Source organism: Acartia tonsa, chromosome 11 (genome assembly GCF_053477335.1).
Source record: "Acartia tonsa isolate MP-2025a chromosome 11, ASM5347733v1, whole genome shotgun sequence".
In the NCBI taxonomy this organism is placed as follows: domain Eukaryota; kingdom Metazoa; phylum Arthropoda; class Copepoda; order Calanoida; family Acartiidae; genus Acartia; species Acartia tonsa.
This window is the reverse complement of record NC_137270.1, coordinates 22,055,817-22,080,986: the sequence shown is the minus strand read 5'-3', so window position 1 is coordinate 22,080,986 and position 25,170 is coordinate 22,055,817. Positions and strand designations below refer to the sequence as shown.

The following is a 25,170-nucleotide window of genomic DNA, read 5'->3' as shown; positions in this document are numbered from 1 at the left end:
ACTTTATATAATAGGATGTGTTTCGGCCAAAAGTGTTACGTTTAAAATTTTCTCTGTCAAATCGTACTGATTGACATACAATCAAAGGACGTACAGACCAAATTCTAAAGTAGCTTTTTTATTCATATTCCCTGTAGACTACAACACAATACAGAGATAGTACATAATATGTTTATATCCAGGGAGGGAGGGGTTTATTACACTAGTCCCCAAAGTTTTATGATAAAGTTTTTTTATTCGTTGTCTCAAAAACTTTTGAATTTTATTGGTTGGTTCATGAAATTAAGCGATGAAACGTGTCAACCACTAATTGTAATCTAGAGAAGAAATTTTTTTGTGTATTATCATTTGGGATGTACGTAAATCATCAGCCATTGTCTTATACCGTTAGATCCCTGAATTATGTCTTATGTAGAAGAATAGTTTTATGAACATAACTTAATTATAAGTTACTCTAATATTTCCAGTTTAATTATTATCTTTATATAAAAGTAACAGGATGTCCTTAAGTTTGTCTGTCTGATCGTTTGATCAGAAAGAATATCGCTAACCGCTGAATTGATATGGTTTTCCTTTACAATATAGCTTCTGAAAGGTCCTGGGAAGGTTTTTAACAGTTTTGGGGAAGAGTTTCACCACCCACCCAAGATAATTCGCCTGTAGATCGCAAGGATCTTAATGGATGGTGAACAAAATACCCCTCTTGTAGCTTTAAACGTATTGGTTGAAAAATTTGACTACTGCTAATTTAAACCAACCAATCAAGATTTTGAATTTATTTGAAATACCTATTAATGACATTTACTTCGGCATTATGACCAAAATTAGGTGTTGAATGTTGATATCAACCTTATAATTACATCGTAATCTTAGACTTATACAAATGCAGCATAAAGTGTAACATAATAATATGATAAATCCCTAATATGTATGTACATGTCAAGAAACAAATTGCATAGAGGTAAACCTGAAAGCTTACAATAGATAATAAATGTATTATTATTTCTTTTATTCAAGACAAGGATACATATTTAGAAGAAAAAAAAACTGAAAGTCTTGATATTTGAACTCTCCAAGAAGGTATTTATGGTAGTTTTAATGGTTTAATTCAAAGAAAACTTTTATGTAACCTTTATGATATATGACAACATAACATCTTCACTATAAATCAATTTGTCCGTTTGTCAATTCCGTTATTTTTTGTACTTATGGATGATGTCATCATTTTCTTTTAATAAATCATGTCGCTGTGTCTACTTCTATTGAGTAAAACATAAATATTTTCCTATTCAGATATAAGTAAAACTATTTCGTTGTTGTACAACATTAGATGTCAAATAAATTAGAGTTGCAATATTTTTGGCTTCTCCAATAAATTAATTAAAAACCCCTAATTGGTTAAATTAAAAGGTTTACCGCATTTTGTAATTAAACCACAAATGAAGTGTTTAGTTAAAAATAAAGTTGATCCTTTATGCTATAGGCTAGGTATGGTCAAGTAAATTATGGAAGAGTGTCGCAGGTATGGGGGATAGAAAAATGTTATATTAATCTAAAGTTTAGAATGAAGTAGTTGATAGTCTGTATAACAAATTTGTAACAAAGTTGTAAGCCTTACCAGGACCTATAAGGAGCTACATTATTAAGGAGAACTATATCGGTTCAACAAGATCCTTCGGTACAGACAGACAATGACATCCTGTTACTTTTGTAAAAGGACAAACAAGAGTTTTGATACTATAAATAATTATTTCAGGTTTAAAAATTGCATTGATTTGTACTATAGATAATTCTCTAATATTATGTACTTTATTTCATCTTCATGGACACAATAGACTGACAAATTGGGGCTGGAATGCTAACATAAAAAAAAATTGTATGGATAGATTTTTATAGTGATAGATAGATACATTTATTGACAGATAGGCAGATAGGTTATTCGATATATATTAAGTAATAATAAATAATCAGGGATCTACAGGGATAAGACAATCGCTGATTGATTAATGTACAATGTACATCCAAACTAATGAAGTACAAAATTACCCCTTCAGTAGATTAATCCAGTAGATCCAATGAATAAAAATTCACTTAAGTCCCCAAAGTTGTTAAGCCAACGAAAACATTATTTCAATTTTAATGTACTAGTGTAATAAACAGACCATTATCCCCTCTCTAAGGAATAATAAGAAGCCTTTCCTAAAGATTGCATTTCAATTTTGTAAGATAACATTTTTAAGTTCCTATAATAGATGTTTGGCGTTATCCCTTAAGTCCATAATTGAGCACAAACCCTCCTTTCCTTATTTTGAAATAAAAGGAAAGGGGGGGGGGGGGGGTACTCAAACCTCCTTTTATCAACACAAACCAAGCAAAAAGTGACAAAACACATCAAACATTGTTTCAAAAAAGTGTCTAAGAATGTGAAATTTAGAATTGTTAAGTTTTAAGTTTTGAGTCCTTTCAACTTTTAAATGTGTCTTGGTAAAAAGTTTTAAACTCAGGTTATTTTTCTAAATACATAATGTGTTTATAAGCCTGATTGTTGCTTAAGATCCCTTAAATGGCTCGACTAAAGAAAATAGAATAAAATTTTAAAAAAGTATGAAACAAGTTTAAAGATTTTTAATACATATTCACTTTTACTTTACACTTTACGATAAAGTTCCTTTTTTTGTCTCCTAATATATTGAATTATGAGTTTAAATAACATTTTAATAGTTTAAGAAGAAATTATTGAAAATTGTTTATTGTTATTGTCCCTTCTAAAAGCCCTAACCCATCGAAGCTAAACCCTTTTTACTGCAGGGCTGCTGTAAACTTATTTTAACCTTACCTAACATGAATAAAGCACAAAACAAGTCTGTAACAAAGTTTGTTTATGGTCTACTTTCAGATGAGAAGAAAATGATACTCTAGCATAACTCTAGACTCTATTTCATGTTATAAAGTGTATGTTTAAGGAAGCGAAATATATTCTACAGATATATGTTATAACATGTTATGACAACAAGTGATTGTTAAATCCCCCATGATGATAATATACAAAACTACCCTTTCTCTTATGAAAACTTTTTGAGATTTGATAAAAGTCCCAAAAGTTTTTTTTTAGCAAATTAATGTTCTTAAGACTTAGTGGTCAAGTATAATTTACAATCTGGTGCTACAATCTCCCTGATATATACTAATAGAGATAATCTAGAGACATAATGTCTAAATCTGGTGCTGCCTCCCTGATATATACTAATAGAGATAATCTAGAGACATAATGTCTAAATCTGGTGCTCTCTCCTTGATATATACTAATAGAGATAATCTAGAGACATAATGTCTAAATCTGGTGCTGTCTCCCTGATATATACTAATAGAGATAATCTAGAGACATAATGTCTAAATCTGGTGCTCTCTCCTTGATATATACTAATAGAGATAATCTAGAGACATAATGTCTAAATCTGGTGCTCTCTCCTTGATATATACTAATAGAGATAATCTAGAGACATAATGTCTAAATCTGGTGCTCTCTCCTTGATATATACTAATAGAGATAATCTAGAGACATAATGTCTAAATCTGGTGCTGTCTCCCTGATATATACTAATAGATAATCTAGAGACATAATGTCTAAATCAGCCAATAGAAGAATAGGAAAGGTACATTCAAGACATCTTATTGGTTGAAAATTTTTACAGATCTTGGTACGTAAGGGCATAAGTTTTTCATTTCGTACTTAATATGAGTCAACTAAAAATTGTCGCACATTTAAGGATAAAGCTTTTCTTGGGTAAATTAATTCATGTAAACTTGTCTTCCCTCGTATAATGTAAAGTACAAAAACAGGCTAAAAAAATATAATATGTCTGCAAAAAATCCCTTTTTAGGTTTGACGAAAAATGGGTATAGGTGGGCCATCTAGATATATTATGTCTATTTCTATAGTGTGTGCTTGTCTCTTTATATTTATGCCTCACTGATCAAGAAAAATCTTTCTCTGGTTGGTTCCTAAAGTTATCAAAAACTATGAAATCACAATTAGTGTTCAAGTCTATTAAAGCAGAATATTGCTGTTTTATTGAAATGAAATACAAAGTCAGTCTTTTTATCTTTAAGCTAAGATTTTAGAATACTCTATTTTGAAAATAAAAAAGTTAAAAATATGTAAGTCCATCTGTCAGACCATCTGTCAGCCCGCCTGTAAATCCGCCTGCCTCTCAGTCTACCAGTCCGTTTGTCAGATAATATGTTCCGCTTGTCTACCTGAAAGTTTGTCAGTTCTCGGTTAGTACGTCTCAAGCAAAAAATCTCAACAATTATTAGACCGTTTGTTTACTGCTCTTGAGAAATCTCTACATTAATTCATAACGGTTTTAAGCTATTTTGGATAAAAAAGAAATTTTTTATATCAAATAAATTATAATTGTACTTTTGCCTATTTGGTTTTTGAATAATTTGTTCTGAAAGTTGTGTTAGATAAATATTTCATATGGCTTCCAATATTGTAATTTAATACACAAATTATAATCACTAGAATAGATAGATAAATAAATTGATATATAAAAGTAACATGATGTCAGTGTGTACCGAAGGATATCGCTTACAGCTGAACCGATTTGGTTCTCCTTTACAATATATCTTCTAATAGGTCCTGGAAAGGATTATAACTATTTTAGGGAGGGTACAACGCCCCCCCCCCCCACAAAAAAATATAAATGACTTAAATTAATTGAACTTAAATCTCCATTTGCACAATTTTATAACTATATTTATGTTTTTTACAAAAATAATTTGTCTTTGCAATTTGATATAAAGAATAAAATTTCAAACAAAACAAATACCTATATAAGTTTTCCACAAATGTTAAAATAAAAAAATAAAACTAATCGCCCCCTTGGGGCTAAAAAAGTTGGTTTTAGCCTTTTAATATTTAATTTCATTATCCACAGAAAGCTGTTTCTACTACGATGCGATAAAGTACTTTTGAAATCTTTCAATAGAGTTTTAAAAATCTAAGCTTATATTTATAGTTGAAATATATAAAGTATTTATACCAGGGAGGAAGGGGACAATGGACTGTTTCAACTAAAAATTGTAATCTGCAAATGGGGCAAATTGTTTATCATCATTGGATTTTAACATCAATTTATCGATCATGCTATCTATCCACCTGTTGATATCTCCATCCTTGTTATCTAACATAACAATTGATCTTATGAAGAGGAGTGATTTCTACCAGAAAATGCATATTCAGCAAGTTTCCAGTGTTTATACCCACCCGTGAATATATGAAATAAGAATATTTATTTATCGCAACGTATTATAGACAGCTTTCCGCGGGCGGATATTAAAATAAGAAGATAAAAAACCAGTTTTGTTGACCCTGATCGGCCGAGGACCCGGTCTAACAAAACTGAAAATAATTGATTTTTATTCGTGGAAAATTGTCCCCAATACGATGCTATACATGGTTTTTCAGTAAGGCTGAAACCGGTTCTAATTCAGCGGATATTAACGGTTTGGAGCCATTCTAGAAAGGTACATCCTAAAATATTAAGTAGAAAGGTTTTAATCAAAACTTTAAGATCTTGGGAATAGCAAGAATCGAATGGGTTTTTATGTCTAGAGGCTATAATTCTTTTATTGTACGTTCAGATCTTGATAACAACGAAGAATTATATACATAGGTTATTCAATTTCCGTAAGCTTCTTATACATCTCAGATTTTATTAGGTAATTTTATTTCTAAACTTAGTTGTTTTAGGTTATTATTCTAGTAATTTTTTTTGTATTTTGTGACGAGTAAAACCTGAAACCCTTACTTGAAAAATAATGAAAAAGTTTATATATGTATTAGTAATATTCTAAATAGAATTGTGTAAAAAAACTTAATTTTGTTTAGAAAATCTGTCAAAATGAATGAATAACATTTTTCGTAACCGTAATCTCTTCATTGTCTGACATAAAGAAAATATACTTAAAGATTTAGAAATATAAAATCAACTATTTTTCCTACATTTCATAACACATATTTGTTAAATAACCTTTTTTTGGAGGGGTGAGCGGTAGCCTTCTAAAATAGCTATAAACTTGTCCAGGATCTGTAAGAAGCTTCACTGTAAAAAAGAACCATATCGGTCCAGCGGTTAACGAGATCAGATAGAAAGATTCAAAGACATCCTGTTACTTTTATATAAGAGTTCAATAGTAAATCAACTCAAAAGCCACCAAAACATATTTCATACAAAATAAGAAAAACATCAATAATGAACTAATTAACTAAATTTCACCATAACATCCAACCAAACGGACATATATAAATATATAGTGGATTCTCTTGGTCACAAAAAGTGTCAGATAAAATTATTAATCAAAACAAGTTTTGTTAGTCCCGAGTTGCCGAAATCACATGCTAACAAAAATGGTATAAATTTTATGATTTTTATTTTAATATTGGGGAAAATTGTCTGTAATACGATGCTATACATGATTTTTAAGTATGGCTCAGAACCGGTTCTTATCCACTGGATATTTATCGGATTCAAAGTGATACTGGAAAAACTAAACTTACATCCTCCTTGTGGTCAAAAGCGTTGAAAACATCGTAAGGCAAGCAGGAGAGGAGGTCAATAACAAACCAAGACCGCAAATAGTTCACTCGGATAGTCTAAAATAATATGTCAATTATATCAGTCTATTTCATCAGTTGTTCTAAATGATGACTCTACAATAATCTCAAATAAACATTAACTCTAAAGCATCACTCAATAGATCAGAAATAACATACGAATATTTTAAATTATGTTGCAAAAAATGAAAAATTGGAACAGACCTAATCTTTTTTGTTTACCAAAGAAATGATTAATGTTTTAAATAACTTGGCAATCTTCTTAACAGTGCCTTAACGATTATAGTTTTCGTGTAGTTTTTCGTTTGCTTTTTTATTAAATCAGGTTCAGTTAGGTTAGATTATTTAGGTTACTGGGTAGCCCCACACAATTGTAGAGATCTACCCGCAACTAAGGGGGGGGGGGGGGTTAGTTTTCAATAGGCACTTTGCAGGAAATATTTTTTAAAAATGCTATAAAGCTAAGGTTGTGGCACAAAAAGGAAGGTAAAATATTAATTGCCCCCCCCTAAAAAAAAAAAAAATAGAAACATAATTACCTTGGGATCCGAGACAACCTCACCCCCTGCCCCAACATACGTTGTGTGAAAGTTAAGAACTATGTCGATGAAAAAGATCACGTCCACAATGGAGTCAACCACTAACAGACTGAAATAAATAAGATGTTGATGAATTGTTAATACAACGCTTCCACGTTTAATATAGTAAATAGCATTATTATTACCCGTTTTATGCCTTGTTTTTTATTTAAACGAGAGATTGCAATATTTGGGTCAGGTTTACGGTGTTAAAGGTTTATTTCTTTGAGACTTACAGGCCGCTGATGCGCGGCTATCGAGCCCTGAGGTGAATTCTTAAAAAAATAGGGGCGCTGCATAGCTGCCTCACCAAAATTGTTTTTCTGAAAATCACATTAAAAATGTACATGAATCAAATAAAATCTTATGTTATGATTTTATTTAATTTTCTTAGATTTTTTTATGTGATTTTGGAGGATTTTTCGCAAAAAAAAAACAATTTTGGTGAGGCAGCTATGCAGCGACCATAAATTTTTAAAGAATCCACCTCTGGTAAGAAGATAAATATACAGATAGATGAAAATATGAATATGGACGGATGGATTACATAAAAAGCTAGTAATTAAAACTTTTTTCTGTTTGTACCTCTGATGCGGGTTCTATGGAATGAATTAAGGTTAAAAGATGGGTCAATTTAAAGAATAAGTATTTGCCGCATCGTATTATTGACAGCTTTCCGCGGATATTAAATAAAAATTTAAAAGATTAAAATTATTTTTGTTACCTCGGGCCTTAATTTTATGATTTTTATATGAATATTCATGAAAAATTGACTGCCATATTATGCTATACATACATGATTTTTTAGTATAAGAGCGGGAAAATATTCTTTAACCATTAGAGTTAACTATAGATCTGTTCTTCAACCCCAAAATTTAAGAATTACAGTTTTTTTTTCTCTTTTTAATTTGACGAAACTATTTTTTCTAGCCCTTAATTCCTGCTTATGCTAATTATATTCATATTTCAAATTTGTTTTGAAAAATTTAAAAATCATGCAATTACGCAATCAACCAAAGGCAATTGCTAACAAGTTGGATTTCAATGCACACTTCTGAATATATTGTAACGCAAAATGAAGCCACGCCAATAAGAAAACGGCATAGCCATTCAATTTTTAAAAAATTAAATAAACTTAGAATACTTGAACCATATATACCATTGAAACAAGGATAAAAATATACATAAAAGCGAAGCTTTGAAATTAGAGAGTAAAACAAACGAATATTGGACTTTTGTAGAAAGCTAACAGAGGGACGGCCGTACAAACCCTAATTATAGAAAAGCTTCGATTTAAAAAAAAGCTACAAGATATCAACATATGTATGTTGATAGGGCCTTTAGATTTTGAAAAAAATACTTAAAAGGTAAAAAAGTAAACAAAGATGTATAATCTACCTGTCCCTTATTTATGTTATTTAGAGCAACTCAGATGTGTATATATTTCCGACGCTGTTGGCTGATATTCAAAGACCCAATTGAAAGACAGCACAAGGTCAGAATCCCGGTAGAGTTACACATAGCTCGTGTCCCCTCTATTCTTTTACTTTAATCTGACAACAAACTGTTACGCAAGAAAAACAAATGTACATAATGAAAAGATAAATGTAAAGCAAAAAAAATAAAAGAAAACCTCAACATATTCTGAGTTCTTACAAAGCTGCAAATCTTGATAATTTAAAGATTAAAGTAAAAGAATATTAGGGGCATGAGCTGTATGTAACTGTGCTCACAGGATGGGGTCCCTATTCCGATTTTGTATTGGATCTTTGAGATCGGGTAATAGCGTCGGAAATATAAACACAGCCAACTTCCTACAAAAGAACAAAAAGCAATTTGCTAAGGGTCTCCACTACTTGAGCCAGGTAGTTGTCTGGATTAAACTATGAATTTATTATTTAAAATGTTTGATTTCATATCTAAATGTATATCAACCATGAGAATTTAATTGACCTAGTTTTTGCTAAATGTGCGCTATTATCAGATTTATGTGTTGTTTTAAATTAACACCCCAGATTTTATACTTTTAAAAATCAAACTTATTTCAATTGTAGGTATACTTAATTTTGAGAAAATTGGTAGCATTATTAAGCTAATATCTAGTTTAAAAATAAATAAATTTTTGTGTTGTTTTGCATTTTCACCACAGCTCAGCACCACTTTGATAAATTAAACCAATTTTATATCATTTGTTTGCTAGCTCCGGGAATATCAAAGTATTCACACAAAACCACAAATTTCATAATGAAATTTTCCAGGGGGTATAAAACCTTGCAGGAATGAAAATTTTAAACTCTCCTATATTTTTAATGAATCGTCTTTTTGCCAATTAGTCAGTCTCTAAGGTTTTTAAAGATTAATTGGTAATTTAGTCTGTGTATTAGCCTGTCATTGGTCATTTGTATTGTACGACGTCATTTTTGTAAAGGCACTATAAAGAGCTTTGTCTGTGTCGGTCAATTGTTATTCTATAATCGTTATCACTTCAGTTACATTTGTAAAATTATAAATGATTTTTGCCTGTAAAATAAAGATTTTTTTTTATTTTTATTATTTTTTATTACAACATTGTATGAACACTAAATAGCAAAAGAATCTGAGTTTATGTTTTCTTCACTTCATAAAAACAAAATTAGAAATGACAGAATCTTGTTTGAGTATTAACATTCTTCTAGCGGCTACGTCCCTAAAGGCCTCTAACGGCATTAATATTCTTTTTTTGAAGGTTGGGGGTGTGGGAGGGGGGTGCACTGCCAAAATAGTTATAAACCTTCATAGGACTTATGCGAAGCTATACTGTAATAGGAGAACCATTTCGTTCCAGCGGTTGGCGAGCTCCTTCGGTACAGATAGACATCCTGTTACTGTTATATTTGGATAAGTTTAAGTAGATAAAAAAGAATTTTTTTATGAAGTTATAGGTTGTCTGTTAAATTAAGACCACTCCATGTTACATTACTAATATTGAGTTGGATGTTTTTTTCTGATCATGTTATTGATAAATTAAACGCATTTTCTACTTAATCTATTTAACTATCTATCTATGTTTTTGAGAATTTATCTATCTATCTATAAATTAATTTATCCACATACTAGAAGCTGCCCCTTTGCAACAAGAGGCTTTTTATCAGAAGGGGTAGTGATGGGCTAAAATATATCTATTCATATATATAAAAACACCTTATTCCTCGTATTTGCCTATCAATTTTAGAAGCTATTTATAGAACCTATAAAAAATGATTACTCTAATAAGACGTCATTCTGGTTTCTTCCATCTATTTATTTAAGAATTAAGTTTATTTGTAATTTAAATTTTTTAAAAATCCTCTAAATTTAATTGAAAAAATCTATTAATGCTAATATTATTGTCAGTATCAAAAGTTAAGTGTAACTGAAGATTGCTTAATGAATGAAACATAATGTTTTACAAATAAGATTTTGTTTTTCATTCTATGTGGACTATATTTATTTATCTATCTATGTTATTGAGAATTTAAGAGGTTAAGTATCTTGTTTATGTTTATGTCTTTATCTAAAAAAGAGATAAATTTTCTTTAAAAGATACCTTAAAGTCTAAGATTGTAATTTACATATATTGTACAACATATTTACTGTGCAAATTCTGACCCTGGATTTGCCTGTTATCTTTAAACAGCACTAGTAACCAGGAGATCTATATTCGAAGGGATGTGAAAGGGCATAAAAGAGCCTAAAACCATCCCCTGACCTAATTATAAAAGTGACATTGCCTAAAAGCATCTCAGGAACTATAAGAAGCCCCGCTGTAATAAAGAACTATATCGGTTCGGCGGTTAGCGAGATCCTTGCTACAGACAAAAACCTTACTATTATAAAAAGGATATACCAATATATGAGTTTTTTTAACTCATATTATCAGTTTTTTATGATATTTATCTCTATCCTTTATAATGAATGTTTATTGAAAATTCATTCCAAGTTTGGTTCAAAATGAAGGTTTAAATGTACATATATTCGATAATAGTTATTTATTGCATCGTATTATAGCCAGCTTTCCGTGGATATTAAAATAAATGAGGGGCCGAAGGTTTGAGTAAACAAAACTGGTGTTTTTTTTTATGATTTTTATTAAAATATTCGTGGAAAATTGTCTGTAATTCAATGGTATACAGGGGCGTCCAAGCTTTTTATTTTGGGGGGGGTAAAATTTTTGAAGTGGGGGGGGGGGGTAAAAATTTTTGAAGGGGTTTTTACCCCCCCCCAAAATTTTTACCCCGGGGGTAAAATTTGCTTGGGGGGGGGGGTAATTACCCCTACTGAAATCTGTTGGCAGGGGTAAATTTAGTTTACCCCCCCCCCAACATTTACCCCCGGGGTAAAATTTTTAGGGGGGGGGGTAATTTAAATTTTATTAAATATATAGGGGTAAATTTTAAATGAGGGGGGGGTAAAATGAAAAAAAATTTGGGGGTGCCTACGGCACCCCCAAAATCGTTTGGGGGGGGGGTGGGTTAATCGCCCCATTACCCCCCCCCCTTGGACGTCTATGTTGGTATACATGATTTTCCAGTATGGCAGAGAACCGGATCTAATCCACCGGACAGACACACATACTGTTACTTTATTATAAGGACATTCGTTAGTATATTGATCTTTGATTTCATGGTTGTTGTCATCCTAGTTAATACATCCCCTTCGTTCTTACAACCCTAGTAGTTTTTAAATCTGACAAGTAGTGACAAAACCTTGTCTAATCTGAGTTTTGACAGGTTTTCCTCAGGTTTTAATCTGCCCGCCCCTCATCAATCAACTCTGACATTTGATTACATTTCGTCAGATTGTAATCTGACGAAACCTGTGTTTTTGCGCAAAAAGGTACTAAAACTCAGATTACTCAGGATTTGCCGCCAAATTTTTAATCTGTCAGGGGGGATTTCAGATTATAATCTGACGAATCTGACTCAATGTGAGCAAAGTTCAGGTGATTAAGATCGTAATCTGTGATTAAATTGACCCTCAAAATTTGCCCAGTTAATCCTTTATCTGACATTTGATGACAAACAGTCATACTCTAATCTGACAATTGATGACAAACAGTCATACTCTAACCTGACTTTTGATGACAAACAGTCATACTCTAATCTGTCAATTGATGACAAACAGTCATACTCTAACCTGACTTTTGATGACAAACAATCATATTCTAATCTGGCATTTTATGACAAATGGTCATACTCCTAACTGACTTTTAGTGACAAACAGTCATACTCTAATCTGACATATGATGACAAACAGTCATACTCTAATCTGACATTTGCAGACAAACAGTCATACTCTAATCTGACATTTGCAGACAAACAGTCATACTCTTATCTGACATTTGATGACAAACAGTCATACTCTAATCTGACATTTGATGGCAAACAGTCATACTCTAATCTGACATTTGATGACAAACAGTCATACTCTTATCTGACATTTGATGACAAATAGTCATACTCTAATCTGACTTTTATTGACAAAAAGTCATACTCTAATCTGACATTTGATGACAAACAGTCATACTCTTACCTGACATTTGATGACAAATAGTCATACTCTAATCTGACTTTTATTGACAAAAAGTCATACTCTAATCTGACATTTGATGACAAACAGTCATACTGTAATCTGACATTTGATGACAAACAGTCATACTGTAATCTGACATTTGATGACAAACAGTCATACTCTAATCTGACATTTGATGACAAACAGTCATACTCTAATCTGACATTTGATGACAAACAGTCATACTCTAAACTGACATTTGATGACAAACAGTCATACTCTAATCTGACATTTGATGACAAACAGTCATACTCTAATCTGAATTTTAATGACAAACGGTCATACTCTAAACTGACTTTTAGTGACAAACAGTCATACTCTAAACTGACTTTTAGTGACAAACAGTCAGGTTAGAGTATGACTGTTTGTTACTAAATCTCAGATTATCAAATGACAAACAGTCATACTGTAATCTGACATTTGATGACAAACAGTCATACTCTAATCTGACATTTGATGACAAACAGTCATACTCTAATCTGACATTTGATGACAAACAGTCATACTCTAATCTGACATTTGATGACAAACAGTCATACTCTAATCTGACATTTGATGACAAACAGTCATACTCTAATCTGACATTTGATGACAAATGGTCATACTCCTAACTGACTTTTAGTGACAAACAGTCATACTCTAATCTGACATTTGATGACAAAACAGTCATACTCTAATCTGACATTTGATGACAAATGGTCATACTCCTATCTGACTTTTAGTGACAAACAGTCATACTCTAATCTGACATTTGATGACAAACTGTCATACTCTAATCTGACATTTGATGACAAATGGTCATACTCCTAAATGACTTTTAGTGACAAACAGTCATACTCTAATCTGACATTTGATGACAAACAGTCATACTCTAATCTGACATTTGATGACAAACTGTCATACTCTAATCTGACATTTGATGACAAATGGTCATACTCCTAACTGACTTTTAGTGACAAACAGTAATACTCTAATCTGACATTTGATGACAAACAGTCATACTCTAATCTGACATTTGATGACAAACAGTCATACTCTAAACTGACATTTGATGACAAACAGTCATACTCTAATCTGACATTTGATGACAAACAGTCATACTCTAATCTGAATTTTAATGACAAACGGTCATACTCTAAACTGACTTTTAGTGACAAACAGTCATACTCTAAACTGACTTTTAGTGACAAACAGTCAGGTTAGAGTATGACTGTTTGTTACTAAATCTCAGATTATCAAATGACAGGTTAGAATATGACAGTTATGTCATTAAAATTCAAACTCTAATCTGACTTGTAATGATAAATAGTCATACTCTTTATAAAAATAATGATTGCAATAAATTCTACAAAATATAATATTAGTTACACAATATATATAATAACTATAAAATTAAGTGATGGTACTCTTCAAAAGATTCTTGTTGTTCTAGTTGTGCAAATGGGTCAACAGAAGTAACTATCATAAAAGATTTTTTTATGGGACAATCTTTTAATTAAGTTATTCTATTGAAAATTGTCAAAATTTTCTCTTTCTTGGTTTCTCATTTCTTTGTTTGTGTGTTAACTGCATCAAAAATAGTTCATCAATAATTTAAAAATGAATTTTAATGTAGTTTTATGATTTTCAAAACCACTTCAACAACAGACTAAAAAAATTATCAACAACCTGACATTGAAGTGATTCTAAAATTTTGTGGTAAATTATTTTTTGGCAATAGAAAAACTAATTAGACATGATTACATATCATCAAATAATATCTAAAGGGATAGTTGCATGAAGTGCATTTAAAAAGCTTGATGGCAAGCATAAGTTATAAAAATACCATCAAACATGAATAATTTTGTATTAAAATGAATAACAATCAATGAGGCACCACCCAAATACTGTTTTGTGAAAGCAGGACAGTCATTTATGTTGAATATATCCAAAAAATGTGAGTTTCAATTCTTGATATATTTATAACTACATGGTAGAAAATTGAAATTATTTCAAATACATGTCCTATAAATGAACTATTGAACATAAAAAATATGCAGTTCACAAAATTCAAGTTTAAATGCAATTTGAGCAACTACCCCTTTGATGCAAAAAATAAGGAAAAATTAAATACTATTAATTAGATATCTATGAATATTTAATTTAAACATTAACTAAACAATTTATTAAACTAAATAATAATAATATATCAGAAAAAAGAAAACTAACCAACACCAATATTTTTTTTGTTAATGTAGATAAGATCAAGATTTATATAGTTTCTATATTTTTTTAATGCCCCCCCCCCCCCCCCCACATCATGTTTTTTCTCTCTCATTTTGAATGTTAGACTCACAAAATTAATATTAAAATTGCACAAATATGCAACCTTAAATATAACTTTTTTTGATACATCAATCCTGGCTGCCACCAATTTTTTTTGCTCCAAACACAAAGTAATATTAAAAATAAGCTTACCAAAATCTTTTTTTAAAGGCCTAAGTATAATCTGTACTGCTAACTTTAATTGTACATGTGTGTCTGTCTGTCTTTATTTCTGTATGTTGGTCTGTCTGTCTGTTTGTACATATGTCTGTCTATTTGTCTGTCAGTTTGTCTTTCCATCTGACTATTTATCCTAGTTTCTATCTTTATTGTATTTTATTCTTGTTTTCAGTATGAACTAAATTTTGTTAAGGATAAGACAATAGACAATAAATTGGTTAAAGGAACCCTGCAAGTAATACAAAGCTTTAAATGCAGAAAGACTGCAACAAGTAGACCCAGTACCCCAAACAAAAAAGTTCTAGGCATTTCAAAATTACATTTTATCTTCAATAAAAATTTTGAAAGATTTTCATTGGTTATAAAAGAAATTACAATATTAAATTGTGTTGCCTATACACAAAAAATAACCTCATCTTTGTCAGAACTTAGGTTGCCGGTAACTGATAACTTTTTTACAATAAAAACACCACTTTTCATAGTCAAAATCTCTAGAAAAAAATTTGGTTAAATTTGCACTTATAAGCATAAAATTATAATGGAAACAAATGAAACTATAATATAAGCTGAGCTGTGATTGGTCATGGAGCTGATTCAGCCTTCTGATTGGCTGGAAATTCTACAGTACTCTCAGTATGATGTAAGTTAAACTTAATTTTTTTTAATGATTTTGACTATAAAAATGGGTATTTTTTAAAAAATATAATTAGTTACTGGCAACCTAAATTTATGACAAAAATAAGCTTATAATTTTGTTTCTAGGCTATGTAGTTTAATTTAAAAGTTTTTAACATGAGCATTGTAAATCTTTCAAAATTTTCATTGTACATAAATATCATTTTAAAATGACTACAACTTATTTATTATTGAAGCTAAAGGCTTCAAATTTGGGGTAATGGATCTATGTGTGGCAGTCTTTTTGCAGTTAGATAGGTGTATTTCTTGCACAGTTCCTTTAAGCACATCAATTACATCTGAACAATAAGCCGCTTTATAGGTGAGTATTCTAGCAAAAAGGTTTTGATGCTGTTGGAATGTAAAACCCAATCAATGATTTTAAAGAAGATCCTAAGATTTTAAGCCAACAAAGTAGATATTATGGGACCACTATAATTTCCAGTCTACTCTCTCTGTGGTTTATTCAAATCTCCATTTAATTGTAAATAGACAGAGAAAAAAACTTAATATTTGGGGAGAGAGGGGACATTTGACTGTAAATTACACTTTTACACTAGGTTGTGTAGCCAATATGGTTTTACTTTGCAGTGAAGAGTTATAGGTCTAGGGAAGAATTTTAAATATTTGGGAGTAGGGTATCTACACACTTCAAATAAAAAACGACTCCCCCCCCCAAAAAAAAAAAAATAATTCTTAGAGTCTTCTATGGGCAAGTTCCTAGTTCTTAAATTAAAGTAAAAGTATCTCTGACTGTGTATCTTAAAATCTGTCTGTTACCGGGTAGATTCTCAGAGTGTTTATACCTAATTTTGGGGAGGGTACCAACACTCTCCCAAAAGAAATTGCCAATAGAAAAAAATAACTTCCCCTCCCTCCCCCGCTCCAACTCCCGCTGTTATCTAGTGGGATAGCTGCTAGTATATTGTTATTGCAGAAAGACAGAATAATTTAACTAGCATTGATCCAATACTGTATTTTTTTGATTTCACGAAGTTTAAGGTATTTTTTCAGGGATAAGACAATGGCCAAAAAATTTATGTACATATACAAATGTTGATAAACAAAATTACCCCTTCTGTAGATTATAATTAGTGGTTAAAACATTTGGACACAGACATTTAATAAACCAAACAATTAAAATTTAATAAAAGTCCCTAAAGTTGTTGTGCCAATGAATGAGAAAATGTTATTATAAAACTTTGGGGACTAGTGTAATAAACAGTTATAATCCCCTCCTACCCTTGTATGTATCTCAGAAAGTTTTAACAGGAATTCAAGGAATAGATCAATGACATTACATTTATTCAAATCCCCAATGATGATAAACAAGATAAACTACCGGAGAATAAGTTAATTGGTTGAAAAATTTTAAATGTACTAGTTTAGAAAAAAAAATCCAAATTCAAGTGTTTGAGCCAACGCGTTGCAACGGAAGAAAACTTTAGGTACCAGCATAATTTAAAGCCCAATGCCCTTCCCTGTCTGTCATAAAAGTTTAAATGTTATACATTTCTTTTCTAATTTTTGTAAATTTGTTAGTTTTATTTCTTGTTTCTCTATCCCTGTATCCCTAATGAAATAAGGAAACAAGGATGACAACATACACAAACACGAAGCGCCAAAGCATTAATTCAAACATTAATATTTGTACTAATCAATACAAAATAAAATGGTTTAAGAGGATGTGTGGTCGTTTATAGTGTTGCTTCGCTTTCCCAGAATAAAGTTTAAAATGAACAGAACATTTTAACATGTCTACAGTAACAATAGAATTTAATCATTACGTACGGACATACAGACCCTAATTATATATAAGTTTTACTTGTGACGAGAAAACATGGTTGGCAACATACAGTAGCAAAGCTCCAAAGGTGACAGAACAACCAAAAATTAAAAGTAGAATCTAAAGAAAATTTTAAAAAACAGGGGTATAGTCCCTTTCGTTGCAACGCCTCTTAAGGGGCGTTTCGTCGTATTTTCACAGTAGATTTTCTCCTATCTCTAGTCCCTGCGGGGGGTTCTAACCCTGCTTGGCAATCACCTAACCGAACCTAACATAACCTAAAATAACATATAAAAAGCTACTGTGAAAAACGACAAAACGCCCCTTAAGTGGCGTTGCCACGAAAGAGACTATACCCAAAAACAGTGGCTGTAGCCAGGTAGGGAGAGGACATTGGGCTGTTTACTACTTAAGTCCCCAAAGTCTTATTATTACGTTTTCTTATTCGTTGACTTTATAACTTTGGGGACTTGAATTTGATTGGTTGGTTCAGAAAGTTGAGTGTCCAAACATTTCAACCTTTAATTGATATCTACAGAAGGGGTAATTATGTGTCCATCATTGGGTATGTCAATTTATTGGCCATTGACTTATCCTTTATGATCCCTAAATAGTAGCATAGCTTTGCATTAGCAACAATTGTTTTTTTTTCTGTAATCCAGGTCAGTCTGTCCGTATGTACATTGTATACGGATAGCTGGTTTCATTATTTTAAAAATGTTATAATTGTCCTATTGATTTTAAACTTTTCATGATGATTCCTAACAGTAAAATACGATCCAAGATGTTCTATTATTTTGACAGAATTTGTACAAAAAATGTTGAACATTCAATGCGTTTTTACTCTATAAAAGTGCATGTTTGTCATTCTTGTCCAAAGCAAAGCTACGGTTATCATGCCGTAAATTTGTTTACTGGAAGGTTTCAAGTAAGGGTGTGCAAACTTTTTAAAAGGGGAGGGGGAATACCCAGTTTGAAAATTTAGACTGCGCAACAATAATAACAAGAGTGGCAACATCCATAAGAAACGACGCACAAAACTTTATAATTATAGAAAGGATGGGCAGCTGATAAAAAAAGAAAAAATATGTATGAAATAAATTTAATTAACCAATATTTGTGTCTTGTGTTTGCTGTCATGCATTGCCTGAATAGAGTTATGGACGGACTGATGTACAAAGAGATAGAACCTAGTAATGGTGTCTAACTTTTTATCTTTGTGGCGTAACAAAAATCGAAGGATGAGAGGAAAGGTAGGAAAAGAAACCCATAAAAAAAGAGATTGATTTTTGTTACGTCACAAAGATAAAAAGTTAGACACTATTACTAAGTTCAAAGAAATTAGCTTTGCTACAAAATAGAAATGTCAAAAAGTTCAAATTATTAATATCCCTATTAAAACTGTTTCTCCTTTCAATTTCAATGTATTATGTTGTTGACTATATAGCTTTTAAAATGATACTCTGGGCTGACATATTATCGACAATCTTTCAGGGATGCTAGATTAATTTTAAAAACTTATAACATTAATCCAGGAATCATAAGGGATAAGACAATTGACAGAATATTGATAAACGCAACGCCTCTAATGATGATAAATAAACACAGTTCGGGGAATGAGGGGCAATAGGACTGTTAATTACACAAGTAAACAAAGTTTTAAAATCACCTTTGCTCGTTAGATTACAAACTTTGGGTACTATTATTAAATATGGATTGGTTAATTCTTTGAAATGTTTCAACTGATAATTTTAATCTACAGAAATGGTTATTTGGTTTATCAATTAATTGTGTTTGTCTTGTCCCTTAAGATCCCTGACACTTTCCCCTTCTGAAGAATAAAATCATTGATAAAAAATTTGGGACAAAACAATCAAAACCAAAAATCAATAAAGGTTTTTAACCCAACAACTACGATAACGTGGTTATAAAACTTTAGGTACTAGTGTAATTTACAGTCCAATGGTCCCTCCCTCTCTATGTGATGCTAAAAAAATACATATATAAAACGTTTTAAGTAATAATGCCTAACAAACAGCAACCCATTACAACTATATCCAATTGTACCACCATTGTCTAAAAGTCGCAGCTATGCATGGTAGTTGCGCCTGTAAATGGGCCAAGGCATTCCCCATACCTTCACTATTCGTATCATGTTTCCGACATAGCAGCAAAAGGTATTATTTTTAACGTCTCTATAACGCAGTATGACCAGACTCGAACCCTACACCTCCCTGGCAGCAAGCAGGCTCGGTTATTAATATAATTAAAATGGGTCTCTTTTTTCTGCGCTAATTATGATCATAATTTTACTTGATTAATATAAAATTGTTAGCTGTTTATTTTAAAAAGCGAAGCTTTTCTATAATTAGGGTCGGTCCGTCCGTCCGAGATAGATAGCTTTTAATCGTTAATTTAGGCATGTTAGAGTTGTCCTATCGATTTCAAATTTTGCATGATGATTCCTGTAGTAGTTAGGTACGATTTAGAAACCGTTGCAACTCTATAATCATTACCAGAATGTCCGTACGTCCATTTTAAACATGTTGATTTTTCTACTTTTAAAAAAAAAAAATTATGTGATCTAATTATCCGTTTGATCTGATTTTTTGTATATTGATTCCTGGGAGAACAAAGAACAATAGTATAAGCGAATCAACTCTATAATCAAGTCCTAAAAATGTAAGTATGTTCATAAACATTATCCTGTATCAAGCAGTTTTCCAACAAATTTACTTAAATTTTGCTTCGACTCTTTTGATACTTTTATATTCCGATTATTCAGTTCAGACACTAATGTTCGTTTGTCCTAACGTTTCAGTGCTTCGCTTTTATGGATGTTTTTATCCTTGTTCTGCACTATTTTACAGAGAGAGAGAGGGGACAATGAGCTGTTTAATACACTAGTCCCCAATTTTTTATAATAACGTTTTCTTATTCGTTGGCTTAACAACTTTGGGGACTTTAAATGAATTTTGATTGGTTGATTTATTAAATTATCAAAACGTTTCAACCACTAATGATAATCTACAGATGGGGTAATTTTGTGTATTACCATTTGGGATGTACATTAATTTATTGGCCAGTGTCTTTTCCCTTAAGATCCCTGATTATTTCAGGACATAATACAAGGACGTCCAAGCTTAATTTTTTGGGAGGGGGGTTAAAATGAGGCCCTTTGAATGTCAGGGGGGATGAAGTTGGGATCTAATGTACTTTAATCAAAAGAAAAGCTATACTACTCTTATATACATTGTTCATGTTAATAAATATAGAGATAGATTAAATTATATCTGCGCTACTTTAATTTTTTCTAAAATAAGGTGTAAATGTTGTCCTTGTTAAATGCGTGCGTGTGGTTTATTTACATAACAAATCTAAGGGGAGTAGGGATAGATAAACGAAAAAACAATGATATACAGTAAAGTGTAAGTATTTGTGTTTTATGTTTCTCTATTAATTACTTGACACTTAATATACTAGCGGCTGCATCCCTAACATTTAGGAGCTTTGTATTTGAAGGGGTAGGGAGGAAACAAAATATCATAAAACCATCCTAAAAAGTAAAACCAATGTGAAGATTTTCTAAAATAAAGAACTCAATCGGTTCGGTAGCTTTCAAAATCTTGAGTTACAAACAAACAAAAACCTTACTACTATATTTAATAGGACAAGCTCGAATAGCTTTATGTCGCGCACTTTATATAGCAGCATAAACCATTTTTAACATCTCTAGTTATAACACGCAATAGGCCAAGATTCCAATATTCCCGGCAATTGTCATATAATTATTGAAAATTCAACTTTTAGTTTTTAGAATATTAGTCTCTGTGAAAATAAATATAAACAATCCATATAGTCAATTGGTCAAAAATAAAGCTAAAACCTAACCTAAGATTGAAAAACAAAACAGGTTTAAAATGATTGTTTTTTTTTAATTCATTACATTTAAACTTAACTTAGATAAAGTTTGTGAATATGTGTAGACACATTTAAAGATAAATCAACCTTAGTACTATTTTTTTTTAAGGAAGGTGGTATTCCTAAAAAAAGTTTTATGTAATTTAATGTAAAATATTTGATATATTTTCTTTCCAATGTTTGAATATTCAAATAGTACACAAATAATTAGATTTATATCCCCTTTCCATTACTTTATTTTTTTTAACCAAACCCAAGCCATATATTTTGACTCCGCCCATTTCCTTCCTTACAACCAAATCGTTTTCAACAACATTATATGCACGGATTTTACATTACATAAAAGAAGAATTATTTACGGAATTATTCTTACCTCTCTGTCACTCCAAAAAGACCATGTTGACTTTTTTTGTTCTAGATATTTTGGACTCTTTGATTATAGGATTTAAGAATTATCATTAAACATTACTAAATAAACAATCCAAATTCAAACCTTTTATTTTCAGTATTTGAATCAAATTGTTTAAAAGCACTATTTAAATTAACATTATATCATAATTTGAACTTCTTTTTGGTTTCAATCAACTTATTATTTTTATACAAAACTCCCTATTGCTCTTCACTCACTCATTTTGTTAAATCACCATTACACATACACACATATTGTCGTAGTTCACACCGCGCCGGTCGGCCAAATACTGACTTCAAACGCTTCCCTTTTTAAACCCCTACCCCATTTATAAACAAACTAAGGTGTAATAGGGAGAAATCTAATTAAACAAGAATGACATCCATCCAAAGCAAGTTAAATTTTAATTGAAAGGTCCTTGGTATAAAAAAGTGTCAATTATATGTTTATATTTAAAATTGTCTGCAATTTGATGCTTTACATGATTTTACGTTATGTTCGAGAACCATTTCAAATCCATATTATAGAAAGGTTTTCGCGGATAAAAAATGGAAAAATTGCAAGATTAAAACAAGTTTTGTTAGCCCCAAGGGAATAAAGTTCTTTGCCAACAAAACATGAGATAACATTTAAATATTCGTGGAAAATTTTCTGCAATAAAATGTTATACATGATTCTTCAGTATTCCGGTTCTAATCCAGCGGATACTAATTGGTTTCGAAGCCATACTGGAAATGTATTTATAAAGATATAAAAAAAAGCTATTCCAAGATTATGTTTAGGGAGTTTTTATTGTTATTTTTTTTGTTAGTCCGAGCATTTGACCTTGAGTATAAAAACACTAGTGTTAGTCTTATTATTTTTCCTTTCAATATCCGCGGAAAACTGTATATAATACAAAGTGACAGGAACAAACATTATAAATATTTGTAAATACATTATATTCTCTAGTATTTGACAATAAGTTTGTTAGTAGCGAAGCGACTTTATAATTCGCTTTGTCTGTCCGTCCGAAGGTCTGTCTTTTCGTCCGTCCGTCGGTCCGTCTGTCTGTCCGTCCGTAACGCTATGGTGGAAACGAGTTTTTCTCGGCTCCTATTCAAAATAGACAGCTGAAATTTTTAGTGAAGATTCCCACTATATAAACCCATCTAATATATACATTGTTTTGTCCATCTGTCTGTTTTTTTGGGTGCTAGATCGATTCCTATATTTTTACGTTTTTGTGATTTTCTCAACTTTTTTTCAAGATAGAGGGCTGAAATTTTTAGGTAATAATCAATTTTACATTCTACATATTTTCACAAAGTTTTATTATGATTTGGGGTGCTAGATCGATTCCTAGATGTTTGTTTAGGTTTTCGTGATTTTCTCTTTTCCTTTTCAGGATTGACAGCTAAAATTATCAAGGTTTGACACTGCTCTATATTAATTTTTTCCCGATATCCCTTCATAATTTTTAAGCTTAGCTACTTATGGATGTTATCACCCTTGTTAGTAGCGAAGCTACTCTATAATTCACTTTGTTAGTAGCGAAGCTACTATATAATTCGCTTTGTCTGTCCGTCCGTTCCGTCCATCCGTCTGTAAATCAATGACGCTATGGGGGAAACGTGATTTTCTCGGCTCCTAATTGAGATAGACAGCTGAAATTATTAGCAAAGATATGACATATGCGCATCTAATCTATACATTGTTTTGTCTGTCTGTATATTAATTGGGGTGCTAGATCGTTTCCTAGATTTTTACGTTTTTGCAATTTTCTCAATTCCTGTTTAAGATGGAATTTTCAGGGATTAAATGAATTCAATTTTTACATATTTCCATCAAGTTTTATTAAGATGCCTTTATTGGTTGGGGTGCTAGATCGATTCCTAGATTTTCATGATTTTTTTTCAATCACTATACATGATAGGCAGCTGAAGTTTTCATATTATTATTCATATTATTATTTTCATTTTATTATGATACCCTTTTTGGTTGGGGTGCTAGATCGATTCCTAGTTTTTAAAGTTTTAAAGATAAACAGGTGGAATTTTAGTGATTAAATAAAAAAGTCATCATTCTACATATTTCGATCAAGTTTTATAAAGACTTAGTATTGGTTGGGGTGCTAACACGAATTTTGATTTTAACGTTTTTCTTATTAACTTAATGCTTCAAAAAACCATCATACATTTTTAAAAGGTTTCATGATTTTTATTTTTGAAGTTTTTTTTATAACATACTCTATACATCATTTTTCCCAGATGTCTATTCATAATTTTTGAGCTTTACTACTTATGGATGTTGCCATCCTTGTTTTATTAGTAGTATTTTATCTTTCTGAGCGAATAAGGAAAACAAAGATGACAACATCCATAAGTAGCAAAGCTCAAAAATGATGAAGGGATATCAGGAAAATTTGAATATAGAGTAGTGTCATACAATAAACATTAAACTTTATAAAATAGAAAATCATAAAACCTTTAAAATCATGCAACTGTGGTATCCCCTCCTTACTTTCCCTGGTTGTAGAGTCGCTTCGCTCTAAGCTAGGTCTGTCCCCAAATCCCTGTATAGAGGGGCGAAGCCATGCAAGTCCCTTCCCAAGGAATAAACTCATTTCTTTAATTGTGGCAAATTATTCTGATAATTTAACCATAACGATTAGTCTATGGCTGGCTCCCTCCATCCCTGCCAGGGCTGAAGGGAACTAATCCTGACTTGTATGTATATGCCTATTGTAATCTATATGTTTGATATAACTATCCCATTATCCATGTATTTGTGTTATTGATTGTTAGTAATTTTCTGACCGTTGTTGAATAAACACGCTCTGTAAATCTGCATTTTGTTTGGTGACATATAGAGAAGCAAAGCTTCTCTACATAACTAGTATCAACCTCTGTTCTCCACGGCTGTCTTGTTCGGACCCCAGCAGCTGCCAGCGGTTGGCGGCTACTACACAACCTTTAAATTCATGAAAATTAAAAATCTAGGAATCGATCTAGCACCGCAATTGATAAACAAATCTTAATGAAACTTGATGGAAAAATGTAGAATATGAGCATATTCAAACCCTGATAATTTCAGCCGTCAATCCTGAATAAGTTTACACTCTACA

General features: G+C 31.3%; 1 protein-coding gene across 1 annotated transcript in view; it reads right to left on the bottom strand.

Annotated features, from left to right (window-relative positions):
• The window catches only part of LOC145331190 (uncharacterized), a 152,277-nt gene that overhangs the window by 64,779 nt on the left and 62,328 nt on the right, over positions 1–25,170 (bottom strand). The window contains exons 11-12 of the mRNA XM_080175812.1: positions 7,162–7,270; positions 6,566–6,661 (exon numbers count right to left, since the gene is read on the bottom strand). Coding sequence (XP_080031938.1) covers positions 6,566–6,661; positions 7,162–7,270 — 205 coding nt within the window. The remainder of the gene's footprint in view (positions 1–6,565; positions 6,662–7,161; positions 7,271–25,170) is intronic.